The sequence below is a fragment of the Ursus americanus genome, chromosome 14, assembly GCF_024610735.1.
Source record: "Ursus americanus isolate L20-20 chromosome 14, mUrsAme1.1.p, whole genome shotgun sequence".
In the NCBI taxonomy this organism is placed as follows: Eukaryota; Metazoa; Chordata; class Mammalia; order Carnivora; family Ursidae; genus Ursus; species Ursus americanus.
The window spans coordinates 45,044,326-45,067,742 of record NC_142140.1 but is presented as its reverse complement, the minus strand read 5'-3'; the positions used below and the strand labels follow the sequence as shown (position 1 = coordinate 45,067,742).

The 23,417-nt window shown below is 50.0% G+C and overlaps 1 protein-coding gene across 2 annotated transcripts in view; it reads right to left on the bottom strand.

The window, feature by feature from the left end:
• MED26 (mediator complex subunit 26) overlaps positions 1–21,321 on the bottom strand; it is a 52,733-nt gene extending 31,412 nt beyond the window's left edge. The window contains exon 1 of one of the 2 annotated variants that reach the window (XM_045778447.2): positions 21,000–21,321. In XM_045778447.2, coding sequence (XP_045634403.2) covers positions 21,000–21,071 — 72 coding nt within the window. In that variant the 5' untranslated portion in view covers positions 21,072–21,321. Of the gene's footprint in view, positions 1–17,082; positions 19,059–20,999 lie in introns of those variants that run through there. The other variant, XM_087867190.1, reaches the window with a different exon arrangement.
• Positions 21,322–23,417: the final 2,096 nt, after the last annotated feature.

Genomic DNA, 23,417 nt, shown 5'->3' with positions numbered 1-23,417 from the left:
GAGGGCTTTCCTGAATGCTAAAGTGACATCCGAAGGGAGCTGCAGAAGATCCAGGACCAACAGACTGCAGCAGTCTCCCCGTGGATAAACAGCAGGGCCCTAACACTGGCTGCTTCTGTGTCAGGGACAGACATGACCTCGGGCTCACCCGGCCTGCCTCCTGGAGCCAATGCCAGCTCCGCCGGCACCTGCCCTCTCACACCTAACCTCAGCTTTTGAGAAACAGAGTACGGGGGAGGGGTGGCGTGGCTTCAGGGAAGGTCTCGGGCCCAGTGAGGCTCCAGGCAGTGCTCACAGGACCCTGTGGTAGTGCAGGATGCTGCCTCTCCCTGCTCCCCATCCTTCCAGAACCAGCTCTGAGCAGAGCTATGGAGGAAGCTGCCTGCTCTGCCCTTCCCAGAGGGGGCCCCCAGAGAAGCTGCCCTGCCACACCTGCCCCTGTGAAAACCAGCACTCCACGCTTTCACTGTGTGACAGACTCAGTGGAGACATGCACACAAATACTCAAATAACACTGTTTTATTAATCAATTCTGGGAGCCAGTTCCATGACAATGAAACAGATACGATCACGGAATATTATGCTGCAGTGAAAGCAATGAATTCTACTCATATGTAACAAAGACAGAGAGCCAGGACATGCTGAGGGAAATGAGCTGCCTTTAAAATGACAGACTTGTGTGCCATGCACGGTGTTCTAGGATGTATCTCTACACACAATGATGTACTCCAGACTCAGGACAGTGGTTCCCTCCACAGTGACAGAAGAAACTGCACTAGTGACAGAGGCCAAAGTGGCCTTAGCTGTAACTCACTTACATTTTAAAAGAAAAATGTATTTATTCCTTGTGTAGTGACAGATCAGTGAAAAGAAAAGGAAAGACAACACAACACTGTAGGCAGAGGATAGGGCAAAGGAAGGCCCAAGAGCACAGGCCACGCCGATGTGCAGGCTGAGGAGGTCACAAAGCTTCTGGGGGGCTGTGAGTTGCCAGAGTCGGTTCTGCAGAGGGGACATTCTAGATCTGCAGGGACTGCACAAAGGGACATCAGCTTTCAACCAGAGATGGTATAGTGTGGAAGGTGACCCTAGACCTGGTTTGCCAGAATACATATTTACACCTGTTGTCCAGTGTAACTTTTAATAGTGCCTCGTCCACTCTAAAAGTGTCCTGGTATGGCGGATAAGAAATATAGTCACCCTAGCTATGGGGACAGGGAAGGAATCACAGCTAGGCCTCCTGACACACCGTCCACCACCGCCTCCCGTGCTTACTGCAGGCTCCACACTGTGCCACCACTGTAAGGGCACTGTCCCCCAAGTCCCAGAGCTGCACTGGCGTAGAGCATTTTACAGATTCAGAAACGGAGACTCAGAAATGAGATTCCTGCCCAAAGTGACACAGCCCACACAGAGTTTAAGACACCAGCACGGGCAGGACTTGGGAGAGGCCCTGGGATCCTCAGACTGAGAGGCAGCCTGAAGGCCACAACGACCAGATGAATAAAAAGAAATGGATGTAAAAGAGAAAGACCCCGGAGCTTGTGTCCACAGGAGGAGGCACAGAAAATTCCACTGGCCTTTGCCAGCACCCATCTGCAGTCCATGTCCACACCCCCCCCCCAAGAGAGAGCAGCCACAGAAGGGACTGGCACGGGGCACCCAGGCGAGAGACAGCACCTCCGAGATGGCACCTCCAAGTTGCCGAGGCAGTCTAGGAGTGGCGTCTCTATGCTGGTGTCGGTCAACACTACCAGACAGGTGAGCGGCTCAGAGGAGCAGTGGGCAGGGAGATGCCAGTGTGACAGAGGAAGGGGTCAGGTAGAAGATGGCCTGGGAGAAGAGCACCAGCCGAGATTCCGCAGTGCTGGGAGGGATGGAGCTACAGGGCTCATCCTGCCAATGAAAGGCCCTCGGAAAGAAACAGCTGAAGGCTGCACGGGGCTCTTAGTAACAAAGCACCCTTTCACATTTGTCTTCTTATCCAACTCTTAGCCAATCTGTAATTCAGCGAGTGGGGCCAGCTTTCCTCCTTCCTCACTCACCTAACTCACATACACACCTCTTCAATTCCGTCTCCCTGCAGAGGGATGGGCTTCAGGTCACCAGCCTACCAGGCAGCTTGACAAAGTGCACTGGTGACTCCACCTCATCCTTAGCGGATCACCGGGGGCTCTACAGGCCTCGGCCGGCCTGGAGACTACAATGGATTGGTTTCTCGGGACTGCTATCGTCCTCCTCCCTACAAGACCAGGGATGTGATGGCTTTGGGACTGGGTCCCCAAAAGCACAAACACCTTCATCTAATTAGGAATGACACAAGTTTGCAAACTGGGCCAGTCCTCCCATCTCACTGACATGACAGTGTGACTCTCCATAAAGCAGGGATGCGGGGGGGCCCCCCCGCGACCAGCAGGGGAGAGACCACTGAGCCTCTGGACTCTCTGAAGCTGTCTGGCCATGTCAACGAGGCCCACACCATCAGCACACGGCAGTCTCAAGATGCGCTGGGTTTAGGTTTCATTCTTTCCTTTTTTGAGGGAGTGGAAACAAATATAGCATTAGCCACGCTGAAACCCACAGCAACTTTTATGGCCCGGTGATGAGGTTAGCAACAGTGATTCCTTGATCTGGGAGGTAAAGTAGCCAGAAGATGGAGCTGCTCCTTTCCAGTGGGGAGGGTACGCTGCATAAGCAGAGAAGGAGCGCTTGTCTCTAACATCAGAAAACCTTGGACGCGGGAGCCCAAACCCATCTGGACTGCACACTGCCAACTGCTGCAGCCAGCAGAGAACAGACACGAGCGTTCATTCAGCAGCGATCTATTTATGGGGAAAATAAAAATGTATTGCGCACGTGGTGAAGAGGAAGTCAGGGAGCAGACAGAGCTTGTGGGACTGACATGCGTGTCGGGAAAGGCAGACAACAGACAGGCGAACAGGACGATGTGAGTGTACCAAAAGCTATGAAAAAATAACCATGCAGCATGTTACAGGAAGGCTTCCTCTGACCCTTGGGGCCAGGAGAGGTGGGCACCTCAGCCCCAGAGGCCACAGAGAACCAGGATGGCACAGGATCTGGAGGAGAGTTCTGGCCCCGCCCCACCTTCAGACAGCTGGCTCCCTGCACGCCCGAGGGGCTCCCAGCACAGCCCCTCTGAACCAAGAGAACCATGCCGGCAGCCCGCCGCAAGGGCAGTGATGCCATCTTGGACAAAGAGCCTGTGGCCTGAAGCCAGGTTCCCCACTGGCCAGGAATAGGGACTCTACCCAGGGCCGTGCTGGAGCCAGCTCACACTAACCCACGAGAGCCCGGGGTGAAACTTTCAGGAATCTTGGGGGCCAGCTGTTAAACACAGCCACTGTGAAAAATGCAATGATAGAGGCTCACAAGAAGTTCTATTGAAAACAAAGGCGATGAAATACTCACAACTCATCACTTCCTACTTATTTTGCCATGTTACTATTCTCTAGGTTTTTGAGTTTATTCATGACTATTAAATCCACAGGGAGAAAATGGTGTGCTACTGAGGCATCTCCTCCCAACTCCACGTGTGGTGACGTCACGTTGGTGGCTGGAAACCAGCCACAGTGAAAGTATTTACACCATGGAAATTGGCAAACACTACAAATCAGGGCTCCATTCACTCCAGGGCCATATCCAGTCCAATGTCTGTTTTTGTAAATAAAGGGTTTTCTTCATTTTATATTATTTCTTATCAAGATGAAACTCAAATAACATAAAATTAGCTATGTAAATAAAGTTTTATTGGAACGCAGTTATAACCATCCATTTCCATATTGTCTATGGCTGCTTCTGTGCTATAAATAAGGGCAGAGTTGTGACAGACTCTATGGCTCAAAATATTTACCATCTGACCCTTTACAGAAATAGTTTCCCCAACCCCTGGGGTTTAGATTTAAGAAAGTGAGGGAGAAACTGTTAATAATGCAGATTAAATTTAAAATTGTGTCACGCCTGTAGCCGTTACATTAGGAATAGCACAAATGAACAAGGAAATATCCTTTCAGTATTTGAACACTATTATCTAATTCAGCATTATCATAAACAAAACTACCAATCGATATTCATGTCAGAACTACACTCATAAGCTGACTAAAGATACAAAAGTTCTGCAAAAATCAAGGAAAGCAATCTGTGAAACAACTGGTACGCAGAACTGACAATAAAGAGGGCTGTACATTTTATTATTTGTGAACTGTATACTACCCATCCTGTATATCAGTAAAACGTATAAACCTACATATGTATATGTATGCATACTTTTTTCTTCCAGAAAAGCCAGTTGCCAAACATTTACTGGCATACCACAGAGTAAATGAGAGTATATTACTTCAAAGAACCTGAAATAAAGTTTGAATGAAACGAAAATCCATTTGCATAATTACTGTATTTCAACATTACATGCAAACGGAAACGAGGGAAGAACCTGTATTCATTAGATATAGCAACTCTTGCCAATTATTGAATGTTTACTAAAAATTGGCTATAAGTTTCATCACCTGCACATGCAAACAGACTTTCTCTATAGTGATTGCCAGAGTCAAGCGAAAAAAATCCAACCTAATACAAGTTAGGTTCATGGACAAAGCACTCCCTCTTATAAAAATTAATGACATTATTTAGAAAGTCAATACGAGTTAATTATTTACACATTTCCTAACATTTATACTTCATTTTTCTTATCATCACACTGAAGAAATGTCATGCTCGAGTTTTTTTCCCCCAGTCCCACCTGGACTGTTCCCCCAGAGCACTGTGTGGACACCATCATTTCCTACGTGTGCCATGACATGACAGCACCCGGAGGCAGTGTGACACAGCAGGGAGGGGATGGGACTCTTCACACTGGGCGGCCAGGAGAGACCTGAGCAGTCTGATGGTCACAGACCTGGGGAGAGGACCTGGACAGTCATGAATGAGGGACAGGGAAGTACACATTGAGGAGAGAAGGAAAGAAGGGTCCAAGTCACAGAGCACCTGTAGATCATGATAATAAGGAGTGGGATGTCTATTCTGAGCGCACAGGATCTTAACTGGCAGAGTGATGAGATCTGATTCTGGTTTGGAAGGAGCAAGAAGGAAGTTTCCCAACAGGGAGATGGCTAGGCATACACCAGAGATAGAGAAAAGACATTTTGGCAGTAGAGCCAAGGGGACTTACAGATGGACCGGACATAGTAAGGTGGCAAAAAGCAGGAAGCACGGATGACACTGGGAGTTTAAGAGAACCACAGGCACGGCTCCACTGACTGCGATGAATGAAAGCCATGAGTCCATGCACGTCCTCTTTGTCCTGGTGGGCTGGACCCCAGTCCTCTGAGAGCATGAAGAACAGGACTGGTGGTCCTGACTAGAGCAAAGCATTGCACGCCGCTGCTCTGAACCTCCCAGATATGCATGAGAAAGAACTCTATCCTCTCTGCTGGTTGCAGTACACACCAGCCCTGCGCCCACTCCACATCTGATTGCTCTCTATAGTTCTCGAGTGCTCTTCAGGCTAAAGCGATCTACTTTTATTTTCATTTTTTTACTGTTTAATTAAAAAGACAATGGAGCATAGGAAAAACAAAAACAAAAAGTGTTCCTACTTCCTCAACACAAGTGGTTCTCATTTATGCAAAGATCTAGTTTTTGTGCCTTTCCTAGTTGTGCTTGGCTGACAAAAATAATCCTTTTCTTCATCATGGCCAGACTTGTCCATTTTTCCAGAGCTTTCAGGACTGTTCTTCACAGCTCTATGCTACTTGACTCCGTGGATGCACCGTGTTTCCTAAGCTTCTCCCATGCCGTTGAATTAATGACATCAACAATCATTATTACGTGAATATATCTATTAACATTGTCATTAAAATTCATCGTGTACCTGTTAATAGATTCCTAGGAGTAAAAGGACTAGATTAAAGGACACCAGTGTGGCTATGCCTCTCCCTACATAAAAACTATCCTAAAGGGTGAAGTATGAAGTTGCTCCTGGATCCTGCCAGCAGGGCGGTGTGGGATGCGGCAGGCAGGGTGGGAGACAGACTTGGAGATGTAAAATAGCAACAGGGTAGCTTTAACTCAAGTCTTGATTTTCTGCCAATGCCATTCTTCCCACATGTTTGAGTACAAGGTATATTTTCTCATTATTAATCACATCAACATTTCTCTGTCCAGTGATGTCTCTGAGATCTTGGGACTGTTAGTTGTGAATACCCTCTCCATACAGAAAGGACGTTGCTTCCTAAAGGTGATTTCACTCACAAATTCATATTTTGATCACCCCCATCTGCAAATGCACTACAAAGGAAAAGTCCAGACAGGTTTTAATCCTGACTGGGAGTTCTAACCGAAGCACCTCTTCCAAAGAAGTGCGCCTTTCGTTCTACAAGTCTGAGATTTTATTCTACAACCTATTTCTTCCTGTTTCCCACCCCCAGGGAGCTTTCAGAAATGTGTAAAATTATGCAATGTTGTCTGGTAACTGCTCATTGCTCACACTAAAGGGAAGACTATCTTTGAGAAAGAACAGCATCTGTGAAATCCAAAGTTAAATATCTACAAACTCATCCAGGGGAATAACGGCTCCTGCCCCCATTCCCAGAAAGGTGGGGAGGGGCTTGTGCATGCTCAGTGCCCACGACGTGCCCTTTAGTAGGGTCGGGCTTGTTTGGTTCTCACCTTATAGACAATGGCAAATTTGAGATTGATAACAAATATTTGATGTGATTTGTCCAAACCAAATATTTGATGTGATTTGTCCAAACTAACCATTTGTCTGGTTAGTTCCCAGACACTAACCATCTCAGAGACAGAGCAGTAGAGATTTGAACCCAGGTTTCACTCCAAAACCCTTGCATGTTAAATACTTTTCTTTCTTTTTTTCTGTCTGTCCATCTGTCCATCTCTCTTTTTTTACTTAGGAGGGAGGCTCAAAGGATTTCTATCTGATTGTTAACTGCATTCATCAACCCAGACTTAAATGAGAAGAAGGGTTTCCTCTCTATAAAACAAGACCTCATGAATGGAGCAGATATGGCTCAGAGGCTCTAGAGACACTGGAAAAACCAGAGCTGTCTGGCTGGGGAGGGGCTGAGACGAATGGGTGGCAAGGAAGGGACAGGAGTCCCATGCTGCATCCCTCTGCTTGCCCAGGTGCAACCTCCTTCCCTATTTCCCATGTGGAAAAAGACAACATAGCCCCAAGCCCTTACCCAAAGTACAAGTAATCTGAGTCCCCAGAAGTGTGCTGTCCAATTCAGGTGTAAAATTAAACAGAAATTTAGAAGTCAGGGGCGCCTGGGTGGCACAGCGGTTAAGCGTCTGCCTTCGGCTCAGGGCGTGATCCCGGAGTTCTGGGATCGAGCCCCACATCAGGCTCTTCCACTATGAGCCTGCTTCTTCCTCTCCCACTCCCCCTGCTTGTGTTCCCTCTCTCGCTGGCTGTCTCTCTCTGTTGAATAAATAAATAAAATCTTCAAAAAAAAAAAAAAAAGAAATTTAGAAGTCAGTTCTTTGGTCTTACCAGTCACAAGTTAGGTACTCGCCACCCATGCATGGCTCAGAGCTACCACACTGAACAGCACACACAGAGACCATCTCCATCACCAAGCAGTTCTCTGGAAGGAAGGAAAGACCTCTGCAGGAATTCTCACATACCCCTCTTTTCTCTGCAGGCTCGCAGTGTTGTCTCATGATGAAAGCAAACGCTGTGAGGTCAGCTATGCACTGGCCAGATGACTAGCTACTTCACCCAGCTAAGCCTTCCACTCCTCTATGAAATGGGATAATACCTAGCAGAGAGCGAGGACGCCTTAAGAGCTGCTGCTTTGGTCCTCCTATTTCTTCTATTAAGGCCCAAAGATTTAAAAAATGACCTTTATGAACTCCATCTGCAGGTCCATGGTCACTGTTAGGATTATTCTCCCCTTTCTGCATGGCCTCCAGCAGGGACAACCTCCCTCCCTCTTTTGTTCACCTATCACAGAGATAGTACCCATTTCCCTCATGGTCATCTCGATGACTCAACAGAGGCTGGCCACTGTACCAGGCACCAACACGCTCAGCCTCTCAGAACACCACCACCAGGTAATGGGTCCAATAGCCATGAGCCACAAATAAAGAGACTGAGCCTCAGAAACAGGAAGTGATTTGCCCCAAGTCCAGGCAGACAGAAGCAAGAGAAGGACCTGAAGCTGCTGCTCTCACAGCACAGCTGGTGCTCAGGGTTCAGAACCCCCTGCAAGGGAAAGTCATCCTGGCACAGGCCTCACCCATGAGAAGGAGGAAGCCAGTGCTCTCCTGCAGGACTGGGCCTGAAGGGGCTGGACAAGTACAGCAACACCGAGAGCACCCTCCTCCTTCCCTGGGTCCTGTCACTCACACACACAGGGGACAGGCCAGTGCCTGAGTGCTAACTATGCCACTATGGTTCCAACAGAACCCACATGCCACAGGAAGACCCCAAAAGGCTGAGATCTGGAGAAGGCCAAGTGTCCTAACAGGAACAGAAGTCCTTCAGGGAATCAGCCACCCCAACCCTGATACTCATGAGCTCAGCAGCTGCCCTGCCCAAGCCCCACCAAACCTGAACTCGCACCCTCAACCCAACTCAACCCTCCCCAGTTAGGCACTGCTTGTACTTGTCTATAGTTTGAAATCAGAGATGGACCCACATCAGTTCATAAACTGGTCACTGACCCTAACAGAATGAACAGGCTCACTATGCACCAGCAGAAGAACCAAGGTGGGGGAGGGTGCAATACAGGCCATGTCAGACAGGTTAAAGGTGCTGTGGGAAAGATCAGACCAGGACAGCAGAACAGCCAGAAGACGGTGCTCTTGAGATAGCTGGCACTGGTGTTGCTGAGGGAGGCACCCTGGGCCCAGAGACCAGAGAGGTAGGGAGGAAGTGAGGGGGGAGGGAAAAAGAGGCAGGGTGGACCATCCAGGTGTGGTACACTAGCCGGCCAGGAGCTGACTGATGTGCCGTTAAGTGCGGCTGGAGCAGCGGGGAGAGAGGACTGGAGCATAATGTGCTTGGCTGATTCTGTCTAGACTCTCTTGATTGCAAGTAACAGAAAAGCCAGCTCAAAAAGGCCTCATCCAGAATAGAAGCCACTGGCTCACTTAACTGAAAAGTTCAGGCAGGGCTTGCCTTGGGCCAGTCAGGCCATGATGACTTAATCCTCCCTCAACTCTCACTCCTGGGCAGGCTGTCCCCAAGCAGAGACCCTAGCAGCAACCTGCGCATATCCTCTCCCATTCACGTCTCCCCCCAGCCACGCCAGCAAAGTGCTAAAACTTTCACAGGCTCTGATTGGGTCATAGGCCCATCCTCAAACCAACCACTGGCCAGGAAGATGCAGCCCCGTGATTGGTTAGTTCCCAGACACTAACCATCCAATAGGCGTGGACCAGAGAGTAAGGACAGGAACTGGCCGCTAGAGGGGCTGCCCACTATACCGCCTGTGAACTGAAAGTGGCCATGTATGTCAATACCCAGGGCACTTCAGGATTGGGGCCATATCCCATCCTCAAGAGCCTTCCGAAGCAGCGTATGTGCATCCTCCTGAGAAAATGAAGGCTGAAAACCTGACCTCCTCCAAGGCTGCAAGGTGAATAGCAGAATCAAGATTCCAGTATAGTCCCGTCTAATGACAAAGCCCAAGTTTTCCACCCACAGAAATACTATCTTCTCCACTATATGCTACCTAAAGAACAGACTTTATCCAGTCAGACACACAGCCCCAACACAGGGGAGGAAACGTCTGTTTTGGGGCATTCACTCTTCAGCTGGTATGGAGAGGAGAGGAGGAGGCAGACCAGCTGCTAAGCAGCTGCACTAGACCTCCCAGGAGATCCCATTTTGCAGGAAGGGGGGCTGCCATGGGAGGCGGACCCCAGGACAGCTCTGAGGTCGCCTGCGGAGTGATGGTACTGCCAACCACTACAGTGCAGCATACCAAGGGCAGGAGGAAAAAAGGTGCCTCCACTCTAGAATGGGCTGCCTGCACATCCAGGACAACAGTCAGCTAGAGAGAAAGGGTTCAGGTGCTGCTGGAAGCCATGGCTCTAAGAGTACCTGGGAAAAACCTTAAAGGCAGACAGGGCCTTGGCAGTACTAGGCAAAGCCCAAACACTCGGGGATAAGGAGGCACCACTGGCAGAGAGTTTGGAGAGAATGGAATGGCCAACACAGCAAGGTGCAAGGGGAACAAGGGACGATGGGCACCGGTCAGTATTTGGCCTCAGGCTTTGTTCACTCTTGCAGAGGTGCAAGGAACTGAAGACAGCATGATGACCCAGGAAGACAGCCTGGAGTGACAAACACAAACACATTCTTATCCCCAGGGTCAGCTCACCTCACAAAGCAGATGAAGCCACTTCCTATTTCCCAATGTGGGGAGCCCACCCCCTTGGAGAAAACCATGTTCACCGTAATCCTAACAGGAGTGTCATCCCCAGGGCGACAAGCAGGTGCCCACTCCCCTCTAAGTGGAGCTGACAGGCAGGCTCACCAGAAACCCCAAAATAGCCCCACTCCCACCCCAGACCAGTGTCCTCACCATTTCTGTCCTGCCACATGGGAGAACGACAGCATGCTGGGGGCACCTATTGTTTTTGTTTGTTTGTTTGTTTTAAAGATTTTATTTATTTATTTGACAGAGAGAGAGACAGCCAGCGAGAGAGGATACGCAAGCAGGGGGAGTGGGAGAGGAGGAAGCAGGCTCCCAGCGGAGGAGGGAGCCCAATGTGGGGCTCAATCCCAGGACCCTGGGATCACGCCCTGAGCCGAAGGTAGACACTTAACAACTGAGCCACCCAGGCGCCCCCCTACTGTTTTTGTCTGAACTGCAGACCCTGCTTCTACATGCTCCTCCCTGACTTCCTGTGGACACTGCCACTTTCTTACAAGGCCTCCTTCACCCCCAAGCCAAGCCAGAGTGATTCTCCACGAGTTTTCAAACTGGAAGCAAGAGTGAATCCCCTCTTCTTCAATGGCCTACCTGTCAAGAGGTCAAACTCAAGCTGCTGCATTTCCCACCACAAGACAGAGAGATAGACATACATACGCTCACAAACACCACTCTGACTCAGTGATGGGGTGAGGGAGGTTACAAGCAAAGGCAGTACAAGCTCACATAACACCTGGGAGGGTGAGGTTTCTGCCCTTTGGTGAGAAGTTAAGTTCCTGCATTCAGTGGCAGCACTGCCTTGTCACCAACCTTCAAACTGAGAATTGTAAATGCTTGAGAAGCTCCTCTAAAATAGAAGTGAAAATGAAATACCCACTCACAAACCTTTCCTCCCATGGTCATGCCTAAAACCTAACATGTGGCCACTTCTGTCGCTGCTAGGCTACCAGCATCCAGTAAAGGGGGAGCAGATATCAACAACTTCAGTTACTTGCTGAGAGCCCCCCCCCCACCCCGCCCAAACAGTGGGAAGGAAAAATGGAGAAGGCTATGAAAGATCATTTGACTCCTCTACCCGTCTCAGTTAACCTAAGGGGAAGAAGCCAGTCCGGAAGTGCAGGTACCAGTTTCCGGTTACCCAGGTTAACCAAGGGCAGGAGGAAATGGGCAGGACGATCAGATCTGAACAGACCATCCAGTGCCCATCCATGCCTCTGAGCCAAGAGGACAGAAGTCTGGAGAACTCAGCTCTCGCCTGGTCACAGGTGCCGCTTCATGGCTACAGGAGGCCTGTATGAGTCTGGGCCTCCTGGATTATACCACCTCCCCCTGCCTGGGCTGGGTACAGCACCAGAAGAGATGATGGGGACCAGGCAACAAGAAGGCTCTCCTAGACTTCCAAAGTGCTCCTCAGCCCAGATGGGGTCAGAAGATGCAGCCCAGCACTGGCACTAATACAAGGTAACAGCAAAGTACCCAAGTGTGACTACAGGCAAATCAGAGTCTGCAGGTTCAACCAGGAGTGGGTACTCAGAACCTCAGGCTGTGACCTCATAACATCCAAACCACTCCATTGCTTACTCCAGACCTTACAGTTCAGTTACACCCATTTTTGTGTCTAGACCCAAGTCTCCCAGGCCAGCACCATGCCCAACTATTTGATGGTATTATCACAGCAAAGAGATGATTAAACTGGCATGCATTCAGCGGACATTGTCAGCTTGTTCCCCACCTCATTACCCCCTCCCACCAACAGGACCCTGATGTTTCCTGGAGGCATCCCCTCTATTCTGGGCCTGTCTGGAAGGAACTAACACCATGCCCAGATTTGGAGGTGAACCAAGCAACACTAATTCCATCAAAGCCCAGAGAAGGCACCAGGAAACATCTGCTGAAACTTCTAGGAAAGCATCGCCTTCTCTTCCTTCCCTTGCATGATGGTCAAAGAAGGTGAATCCCCAACTAGGGGAGCTGGGAGGAAGACACCCCACTGTGTGAAGGGAACAATACAAAAGAGATGGAGCAAAGCCAGGTCCTCACCTGAGAAAAGACTCACCTCTGAGCCTTTGAGTGGCACAAGCCAATCAGCCCTTTTGCATTTAAGTTCCTGTCATGAGCACAGTATGACTCTCCCTCTGGGGTTGGCTGGCCAAAAGAATTAGTAAAAGTAGAAGACAAGGGCTCTGCTGCCATCTAACTGAACATTTGAAGGAAATAATGTGAAACAATTGGTGAAAAGGGCAAACTGTGCCTATTTTATATCCTACACATCAGTGTCGCTCCTCCACAGACAGCACTAAAAAGCCAGCTTGCCAACTGCTTGCCTGGCACAACTGCAAGATGCACAGTGTAAATAAAGTTGGAAAGTGTCCACCTGAAGTGGTTTTCAGAAGGGCTGGCCTTAAGAAGAGGAGGGCAGTTAGCTATCTTGGGAATCACCTGGGGAAAGAGAACACAGCCACAGCCCCATACCCCAACCTGAGCTGGACGAGGGACTTGATGGCAAGAGGCATCAAGACAGCTAATGGAACTGGGGCGAGGGGGCAAGAAGAACCCAGCCCATGTGTGCAAGCAGAGCTGACGCCAGCTTGGTGGATCCGGTGGCTACCCAGAGCCAAGTGTGACCAGAGGTGTGGGTAGGGGATGGAGCCGAAGGTACAAGTATGGGCAGGGTAGTGGGGCTACCAGTGCCTGGAAGAGGGCTGCCAGGCCACCTGCTGAGCTCTCCGTGTGAGCGGTGGTCACATACACATGAGTCTTCCGTGAGAGGACCACAGAAATCACCCCCCACCACCACCACAGAGTCAAGGCTGGCTACAGCCAGCCACCTATGAAATCACTCTGCACACTGTGAATGGGTGACCGGGATCTCCACAGCAGTCATGAGTGGACCCACCACAGGCTATGGCCTGGAAGAAGCATCACCCACTTTCTGGCCCTGATGAAACCCAGGGGAGTGGGGTGTCCAGGAAGGGTCTGGTTTGTCATGGGACCAAGAGAGTCCCAAGGAAACATTTTAACAGTATCTCCAGGGTCTATAGACAGGCAGGGATCTAAGATAAAGAGTCATCTTTTCTCCGTCAGGGGTGAAAAATGCCAGCCAAGAGACAAAAAGGAAAAAAATGCCTCACACCTTTTCCTCTGCCAGTTCAAGAGAAAGCACAAACCATTTCAGGTACAACTTTCCTCCCAGCCTGGCATAAAAACATAACACAGACCAATCCAGCATGAGGATCCAGACTCGGGCAGGAGAGTGGCATGCCCACCTTGTACCTACTATGCTATCTCAGGTGACATGGGAGGCGGCAGCAGGTGGGTAGGCCTGGTGGGGGCTGGGGAGAGGAGGATTCCCAATTCCAGTGTGATCCCTCCTAGCTATTTGTCTACTAAGCCTCAGTTTATGCACCAGTACCTCCCACCCTATGTTGCTGTACAGATTAAATGTTTTGAATTCATGAGAAGTGCTGAAAAGTACCCGCCCCTAGTACCTGCTCAGTAAGTGCTGACAGCCAGCTCCCAAGATCAGCCCTTTTCACAGGAAGATCAACAAGCTTCTGAGCACCGGCTTGCTATGGAAGTCCTAGAAACATGGGGATTAACTCATGCTCCACTACCAAGGAGCTTGCAATCCCGAGGAAAGTGTAATCAACAAGACCCGTTATCAGCAGGAATGTAGGGTTTTAAAGTTATGTAGAGTGCCTGAGGGCAACTGTCTGGGAAATCAGGATAGGCTTCTGGAAAAGGAGAGCAGTAGGGATGACAGAAGGCCACAAATGTGAGTTGCAGAGGGTCCCATCCTAGGTGTCACACACAAACAAAGGTTAGCTTGCAGATGTAAGTAGATGCTGTTTTGATGATAAGACACAACTTCATTTCAAAGCATGACTACATTAGGAGGAGCTTCTTTCCTTGAATTTTCTCAAAAAACAGCTACTGAAAGCACACCTGTCACTGTGTGGAAGTTCCTGTGTATTTCCGACCACAGGAATGGATCCTGACAGGCAAAAAGGTTAGGAGCCACTAGGCTAGAAGATTTCAAAGGGAGAAAGGTTGTGGGAACTGTGAAGGAAATGAACACAAAACTTAACATTTAAAAACACTTTGTATTTATGAGGTTAAACCTCAGAAGACACAGTGGAGTCCAAATTCCCTGCTGGGCACTGCTTATGTGGGAGGCAGGAGACTGTCATTAAACCCACCACTTTTGAGCCTACCAGCACCGGGTATAGGCCCATAGCGTCGTCTGCAACACCGGAGAGGTCGTTAATCTCTACTCTTCCCTAAAATGAAGATGAAGCATCTACCTCTAGGACTAGTTGAGAGAGCAAACCAGGATGCAAAGTGTTTCATGCCATAGAAGGGGCTCTTCAGGCTGTGGCTGTCCATTCTACAGCCTCCAGTGGATAGAGATAGGAAACTTCATAGCAGGCCCAGGAGCATCCAAAGCCTTTCAGCTCCACCTGCCTGGCAGTGGCACATCACCTGATGTGACCCTTCTCCTTTTTTAGTGGGGTCCCCACACAATCACAGAACCTCCAGGAATTCTTGGGCAGGAGTCTGGGGGTCCAGATGGAAGGCCCAGGCATGTCTGCACACCCACTTGGCACAGTGGTTCTGCACTGTCTCGAGCCAGCTCTGACAATAATCAAGAGCTCCCCCAAATGCAGCAGGACCTACCTCCCAGGACCTCCTGCCTCCCCCTTCTAGGTTTGCCTCGGAAAGCCACACACAGCAAACCTAACCCCAGGGTACATCAGTTCTTCAAATACTTGAAAGCAGACCCCAGGCCCTTCACAGAGCCTGACACTTGCCCCCTTCCCATCCCACTGCTGAGAAGGCAAACTATTCAAGGATTTGCCAGCCATCCCTCCAAATCCTGTTTCCCTCAGGTCAGAGACGAACCAAGAAGGGACTTCCTGCATCTAATGCTAAAACTTTTCATTCTGAAAACTCAAGTTATGAAGTGTTCTAGAAGTCATTTCATGATCTCCAGAATCCTAAACTACGTCTGAATAAGACACATGAAGAACTGTTCCATTTGGACCTAAGAGCTGTAGCCCTGTAAGACCACCCCGGCCTCCACCAAACCTCACCCAACCCCAGACTGCCTATGTGCACATTCTCTTCCTGTTCCAGGTCCCTCGAGGGCAGGGGCTGGGCATCTCCAGGTCTTAACCCCTCAAGCCAACACCATAAGCAATTGCTAGAATTGTTTATTCAACTGCTGAGCCACCTTTTTCAGTTTTACCATATTTCTCCATAGAAATATGGAGATCAGTTGCTGACTGAGATGTTAGTGTATGGCCTCCCTAGATCTGGAATTCAGAGACCACTTTTAAACAGTGCATGCAAAATACTGGTATGTCTTCCTTATGCAGGAAATACCCTCCAGTTCATGGAATCCCCATGTCAATACTTGCTCAGTTCTACATGTGTGCCCTGAGAGTGAACAGGAGGAGTTTCAGATGGGGGCTCCAAGTGTGGGCACTAGAAAGGCGGCAGTCACTCACCAAACCATAAACTCAGTCACCCATTCCAACAACCAGCTGAGGGGTCCCAAAGGGACCAGAGAGACTCAGAACAGCACAAGGGGGGAAAAAAAGGCACGACTTCTACTGACAGAGACAAAGCCCCCAGCTTCCAGAAGGTGATTTAGAGTGGGGGCTGGGCAGAGACCTTCCCACAGAACTGCAGTCACCTAGGAACTGGACTGAGTTCTGGTTCTGGTTAAAGTGGTGGAGCTCTGAGAAGACACTTACACAGGCACCAAAACTGAGGCACCTCTCCTTCACCTAAACCCAAGGCTGGCACCCTTGAGGTGCACGTCCTACCACATGCAGCGACATCTTGAGCCCAGGCGACCACGAAGCCTTTCCATATCTGTATCAAGACAAAGGCCCCTTCTCACAAGCTGATCTTGGACAGTCCTCCAGGCCTCTGTGACTTCCATCCAGGACAACATACTCTGATTACAACTAAAGCCACTTCTGAAGACCACTGGGAGACCTCTGCGAAGACAGAATGTAAAATCCACCTTCTTCTGGGGGACAGAATGAGTCAGAACAAGGACTTACACCTGCTCTCTTCAGACATCCTGGCTACATAGAGAGGAACGTCACTGCACTTGGGCAACCAGAGTGATCAGAGAACATCCACGTGTTTAGATTTTATATCCTCTAATATGTTGTAGAGAATCAGAACCTACAGCCTTCCCTTTTATAATTTTTAACAATCCTCCTTTTGGCAGGATCAACAGCATTTCAAGTTAACATCATAAGTGCTATAATCTTGAAGCAAATAACAAAATTGGCATACAAGACTTATGAAAAGTTCCATTATCAGTTGGCAGTTGCCACACCATGGTACGGTCTGGCCCAGGAGTCAGTCCCCACCAGAAACCTTAAGATGTTTCCAGGACAGGCTAATATCATCAACCTGTTAGATCTATCACAGGTAAATCTAAACCAATTTGTAATCTCATATAAACTTACATGGGACAGAAGAGGCTCCCCACATCTTTTTTTACCAGCTCAAGAGCACTGCCCTCTCAGGCCTCTTCTGAAGCCATCTCTCCACCTTTGAGGGCAGGGTGTGGTGGCATTAAGAGTTAGAAACACTGTCAGTTAAACTTTGGGTAAGTCCCTAACTTTAGGGCAGTCACCTCAAATGAAGTCAGCAGAAACAAAAGCATCTTGTCCTCTCCTGGCCACAGGAGGCACCCGCTAAACGGCACCGACTGTCATCATGCTGTTGGCTTCTGCACCTGCAGGAAGGGGAGACGGGCTGCTCACTCCCTCCCTTACAGGGCTGCTGGGGGGAAGGAGGAGACCCCACTGAAGTGCTGCAAAGTCATATAAAGTATATATCTCTGTGTTGAGTTCTGTTAGAATTGTTATTTTAGGAAGTTCACAGAATGCACCTTACATTAAAAGAAAAAACTTTTAAAACAGTTCACGTTAGAACCCGAACCCTGGATCCGGAAGGAGCTTTATGGGTGCATATACCAGTCCCCGGTCCCACTTTGGACCCTGCAGCCCAGAGAAGTTAGGTAACATCTTAATCTTCAAATTCCCAGGTGGGAAAATTATCATTACTTGTGTGCCTTTCTGTAGAGGCCCTATGGTCTCTGACCACCTCCCACTGGCGCTCGACGTTTGCATAAGTGTGAGAAAGAAAGTAGTTTCTGAAGTTTCCTGCTGGAGAGCCTGACCACTAGGAAGCCTTTACACAGACATCTTTGGCAAGTTCAAGTCCCTTTCCCCCCGATGCCTTCTCTGGCCTCTCTCTGGTCTGATTACAGAGATGTCCACCTGCTTTGAGCAAGGCCTGCCTTGTGCCACTATTCAACTTGTTATGGGGATGCAGAACTCACTCCACCATCTGTCAGACCTATTCTCAGATGCCGGACTAACATCCGTGTTCTTCACGGTTCTAGACAGTTCTGAATTAGAATACTCCAAGACTGAACTTCAGCGCATATAAAAGTCACACGAGCTTCACAGGCCCAAGAAGGATTCTAGGGTTCAGTCAGTTTAACCAGCACTTAGCACTCTAAAGCACCTAATGCTTCTGCTCTAGAGAAAGAAGAAACAAACATGCTCACGAAGCCCAAAGTGGTCAGGAAGACAAAGCCCGAACTTCCATGAAACAATGAGTGTCCAATACAGACGAGAACCTAATCACCTGCTGAGGAGACTGTGCGTGGGTAGACTCCAATTTCTGGGCAGAAGGAAGACACGGCCCTCGACTCTATCCACCAATGTTAAGCTGGGACAAACGCGCACACTGCACTTCAGAGATTTTCAACATCCTGGCTGACATACGCCACAAGGAAGGTAAGGCTTAGATTGTTCTGAAAAAACTGTTAGCTGCTTTTTGAAAAAGAGTGTAGAGGATTTACTTTATTACTGAGCTGGCAGAAATTATTAACTCAGAGCCTGCTGTACAGAAATTCAAATACTCCAGAGGCTAGAATTGAGAACACAGAGACAACTTTCCTCTCAAGAACTCCTTTGTCAAGGAGATGGTCAGTTACTTTGTTACTTCACTAACTTCTCAGATACTTGTGGATATTAGGTCAGCTGCCTGACATTGATTTTTCAAGCAAAAGCTAAGTTTGTTAACCATAATTGCATGCCCATAAAGGTAAGCATTGCATGACACAATTCTCTTGTCGCTTCTCTCAGAAGAGGTTTAATTTTAGTGTTGGCTCTTCAACACTGTCCCCATTTTTTTTTTCCATGAGCATCTTAAATATGTGTCAACTAACTATCCCAAAGTGGAGTTCATAATTGGGCAAGGTAGAGAAAAGCAGCTGGGCGCCAGCAACGCCTTCATGGAGCTACCTCACTCTCACCTGAGCCCAGGTCAACCCAGGGAAACTGCTGAATTATGGTCGCACCATCTCTGCTGATAACCTACTCTGCCATGGCTCCAGTTTCCATATGCGGTTTGCTCCAAGCCACACTCCTGTCAAAAGGTTCTAACAATGCTCACGGATGGTCACTGGCAATGGCAGCATTTAAAGGAGGCACTTTCTTCATTGCTCATATTCAGAGACAGTTTCCCAAGTCCACAGTTTCCCATCCACCACACTTATATTAGAACTCTACGCACACCCATTAGTGATGGAGCCCCCCCCCCCCAAACAAACCATATGAAATGTGAATCCCAGGCCATGGAAACAATCACTGGCTTCTATGAATGTAACATTTCTGCAAGCACATAAATACAAAAACCTGAGATTTGTTTCCTTCTCCCTCTTCTGGCTAACCACCCCCCCTTCCTCTTTTCCCTCGTCTCCCCCTAGGAACCCTTTAGATTACAGCCTTACACTACACTGGAACCCCTGAGGTCACTGCTCCGCCTAATCTACAACATCGTGACCGCCTGTCAAAGCGCCTCCTGATCCCAAAGCTCTCCTAGGTGGCATTAAGGATCAGTGCTACTATCTCAGCAACCTCTGATTCTTCTGAAGGCAAACAAGCAAGTGGAATTCGGGAAATTATACTCTGGACAAAAGATGCAAAAGTCACCAAGGTTATGTTTCTCATGTCACTTGTTTTATCCTCTAATATTTCAATCTTGCGAACCGCAGTGGCAACAGTAACTGCAAAAAATTCTGGAAGGCTTTATATAGCTTGGGCCTACTCCACCCCCAAAGTCATAACAAAAAGTATACAACATTTGTTTAAAACAATTACCTCCAAGTTAATCTTAATGGGGCCTGAAGACGAGGGATAAGAGAATTATTTATGATACAAAAATCAGAGTCTTACATTACAAAGACCGTAACTCCTCAATCTCTACCAAAATTGTACAAGCCAATGTGAATTACTCCAAAAATACCAAGCTTAAAGCATAATGCTAAGAGTCATTAGTCAAACTCACATAAGGGAAAACAAAAACCCTACAGTGAGAGAAACCTGAGTTACCTGGCCCAAGACAATTTTTTTCTTTGATCTCCAGCATATTAAAAAGTGATCTCAATAGCCATTTCCTGGTCTCCCAGCAAATGCAGGGGCTCACTTCATACCTGGATGCCACAACATCTTCCTATTGCTCAACCTGCTCCTACCACAGGGGAAAATGACCCCTACTGCCAACAATCCCTTGGAGAAAATATGAGAACACTATGAGTCTTCCCCTACACACACGAAGGGGGGCAGAGGAGATCCCTCTGCAAACAGTAGCCTCGGTGGAGGGCCATCTGAGAAAGCAACACCCTGGGGTTAATCCTGACTGTCTAGGTGACAAACCACCAAGCTAGGACCCTCAGGCAGAAGGGATAGCCAAAGGAGGATTCTTGAAGGAACAGGAGACAAAATAATCACCTCTAATTCACACCAAAAAGCGGGGCTCTGGCTTGATCAGAGACGCAATGGGCATTTAGGCCCAGAAAGGTAACAGGAAGAATCCCACCCTCCCCAAGATCATCTACCGTCAGCAGCGATTCCAGGAGGGAGCCGGCAAAGACATATCCACACGCAGAACCAAGGGGGGACTCTCCACACGCCCTGGCCACCCGGCTAAGAGCAAAGTAAGCTGGGGGGTTCCCTCTGAAGCCAGGAAGGTGCTTCCAGCCGGGAGAAGAGGGAAGGAGGACTTCCCTGATCAGCCAAAAGGCCGAGACACCGGCGGTACAGGCTCCCGAGTCATACCCCGGACACCAGTTGCTCCACAGCCTTTCTCCCTCCCCTCCCCCCACGCCGGGAGGACTTCCCGGGGGTCGCGAGTCCCCAGGGAAGGGCAGGCAGGTGAACACAGTGAGAAGCAGGAAGGGTCGTAAAGCTGGAGCGAGAAAGAAGGGAAAGCTCTGGCTTCAGCTCCCGTCCGCTCCCGTCCGCTCCCTCCGCCCAGGCCGCACGGAAGCCTCGGCCTCACGTACCGAGCGCCGCCAGACTGCCCGACCTGCCCGCGTCTCGGGCTCTTGGGGCGAGAGACCGGGATGGCAGCGGCCCTCGGGGGTAGGTGGGCGTCGGGCGGGTTCCCTGGAGCCCGGCGGGCGAGGGGCATTGGGGAGGGGGAGGGTCCCGGGCCCACGCGGCCTCCGTCCCGGCCCGCGCAGCGGGTACTTACGTTGCTCTGGGGGTCGATGGCCTGCAGCAGCCGGTCCCTGATCTGCTGCGGAGACGCCGGAGCCGCTGTCATTGCCTGGGCGAGGCGGGGGGGAGCGGCCGGGCCAGCGGGCGGGCGGGCTGAGGCGGGGGACGGGGGTCACTCACTCGCCGGCCTCCGGGAGCGGAGCCTCATGTTCCCCGCGGCGCCGGGGGAGGAGGGGGCGCGCGGGGTGGCGGAGAGGGGAGCCGGGGCTCGGGCCCGGGGCGCCACCGCCACCAGAGGAGGAGGAGGAGCCACCGGAGCCGCCGCCGCTGCTGCCGCCGCCTCGAGAACCAAACTCCAGTGAGCTGCCCCCGCGCGGAGCACTCTGGGTAACCCGCGCCGCACGCAGCGTCGGCGCCACGCTGAGGAGGTTGGGAGATGGGGCGGGCGGAGACGCCGGCCCTGGGCGGGGCCGCGCGCGAGCCCCGCCCCGCATCTCCACGCATGCGCGCGCAGGCGCACTGGTCCACCGCCACGCCACGCCCACCGCCCGGCGGAGGGAGCCGTTGGGAGGCGGTTGGGCGGGGCAACGGCTGCCGCCGGGAGGCTCCGCCCCTGGCTGGGCCGTGGGGAACTGAGGTTTCCGACGGAAACGCGCGATGCGCGCCGAGTCCTTGAACCTGGGCGCTCCAGGCGGCCGCTTGAGGGGAGGGGGCGGCGGAAGGACTCCCCACTGGGAAGAAAAGGCTTCCCCGTACCGACAGAGGTGGCGGGAGTCGCGGGCGGGAGAAGCTGCCAAGTTTTCCGAGCCGGGGGTCCTCAGCCCCTTGATCGCCGTTCCTGGGGGCGAGGGAGGAAAGTCCACGTTATGATAATGTGCGCGGAAGGGTCAGCTCAGGGGCGCCGGGGGCCGCCCCACCCTTCCAGAGGGAGGGGGTGTAGGGCGGGGGTCTGCAGCGCTTCGCGTGCTGGGATCACGAAAACATGAGACCGCAAAACGCCTCAGGGGAGCCGTACCGCCAGCTAGGAAAGCCCCAAAGCCAGCCCCGTGAGCCTGCCGACCCCAGGGTTGCAAACCTGTGTCAACGCCAGGGTTTCTCATTCTGAGCACCAATGACATTTGGGGCCGTATCACTGTTGCAGGGGCCGTCTTGCGCATTTTAGGATATTCAGCGTCCTGGGTCTCTACCCACTAAACGCCAGTAGCACTCTCCCCTCCAGTCAGGTCAACCAAAAATGTCCAGTCATTGCCAGATGTCCCCTGTTGAGAACCACTGGTTTAAAAGACCCATCCTGCTTTGCGTGGAGGTGCTGGAAAACTGAAACCCTCATTCTCTGAACAAAACCTTTCACAAAGGAGGAAATTTGAGGCCCAAGGTCACCCAGAATTCTAGGTCAAACCCAGAATTGTTAAATGTCAAGTCTAAGGAGTCCCCTTCCCACCCCCACCTTATTGCCTTCTTCCTCTGCTCGCTCTTGCTCGCTCTCTCTCTCTGGAAGCCCTGTTAGAAATACTGTTATAAGAAGGGGTGAGAAGGCAGGCTGAGTGGATTATTAGCTGCAGCCTCCGGAGAAATAACTTTTTTTGTTGTTACAGGAAGACCTAGATTTAAAACAGGAGGGAGGCAGCTGATGAGAACCACACGCGTGCCTTGGATCTGTGCTACACCTGTTAGTCTTACATTTGTCATGCTTCTGGGAAGCATTTTTATTTGCAAAAACGGCTGTTTCTGCACGTGGTTGTAGCTGCTTCCTTCTGGACATGCGAAAAGTTTTACATCACACTTGCAGAAGAAAATAAACACAGGCAAAATACTTCCCTTCAGTTTACTCACTCTCTCTCCTAGAATGAGGTGCTTTGTGTACATGGTCCAGGTTGGAAACCAGCCCGTTTAGAGATACTCTATCTCACTTTAGATAAGCAAAATAAACAAGCTCTCCCCCAAGCATATTCTGGTTCTGCCTTTCTAACTCAGATGTTCAAGATATTTTTTTAATAAAGGATCACACAGAAGCAATTTGTTTTGCACGGGTCAGGTCATTTAAGAAAGATGTGGAAAGCCCTCAACTTACCTGCTCTTTTTAAACTAAGAAGCAACATTAAGATGACTGAGTTCTGCATGGCCAACTGTATACACACACCCGGACATAGGTATGTAGTTCAGCTCCACAGATGTGGCACAAAGTGGGGCTCCATAAATATTTAATGAATGAATGCAATATTAAATATACTGTATACACATTAGGATGCACACAGACACAGATAAGATATATAGTTTTATTCCACATTTAACATATATGTAGTAAAAATTAAATCAGATCACCATTCAATGGGAATCTTGAAAATGTTAGCTTCTCTTAGGTCCAGGATAGATACTGACTGCAGTTCACCTAGCAAGACCTTCTGCTTCAAGGAAGAGATACTTGAAATGACTCCTATCAGTCATACAAAGA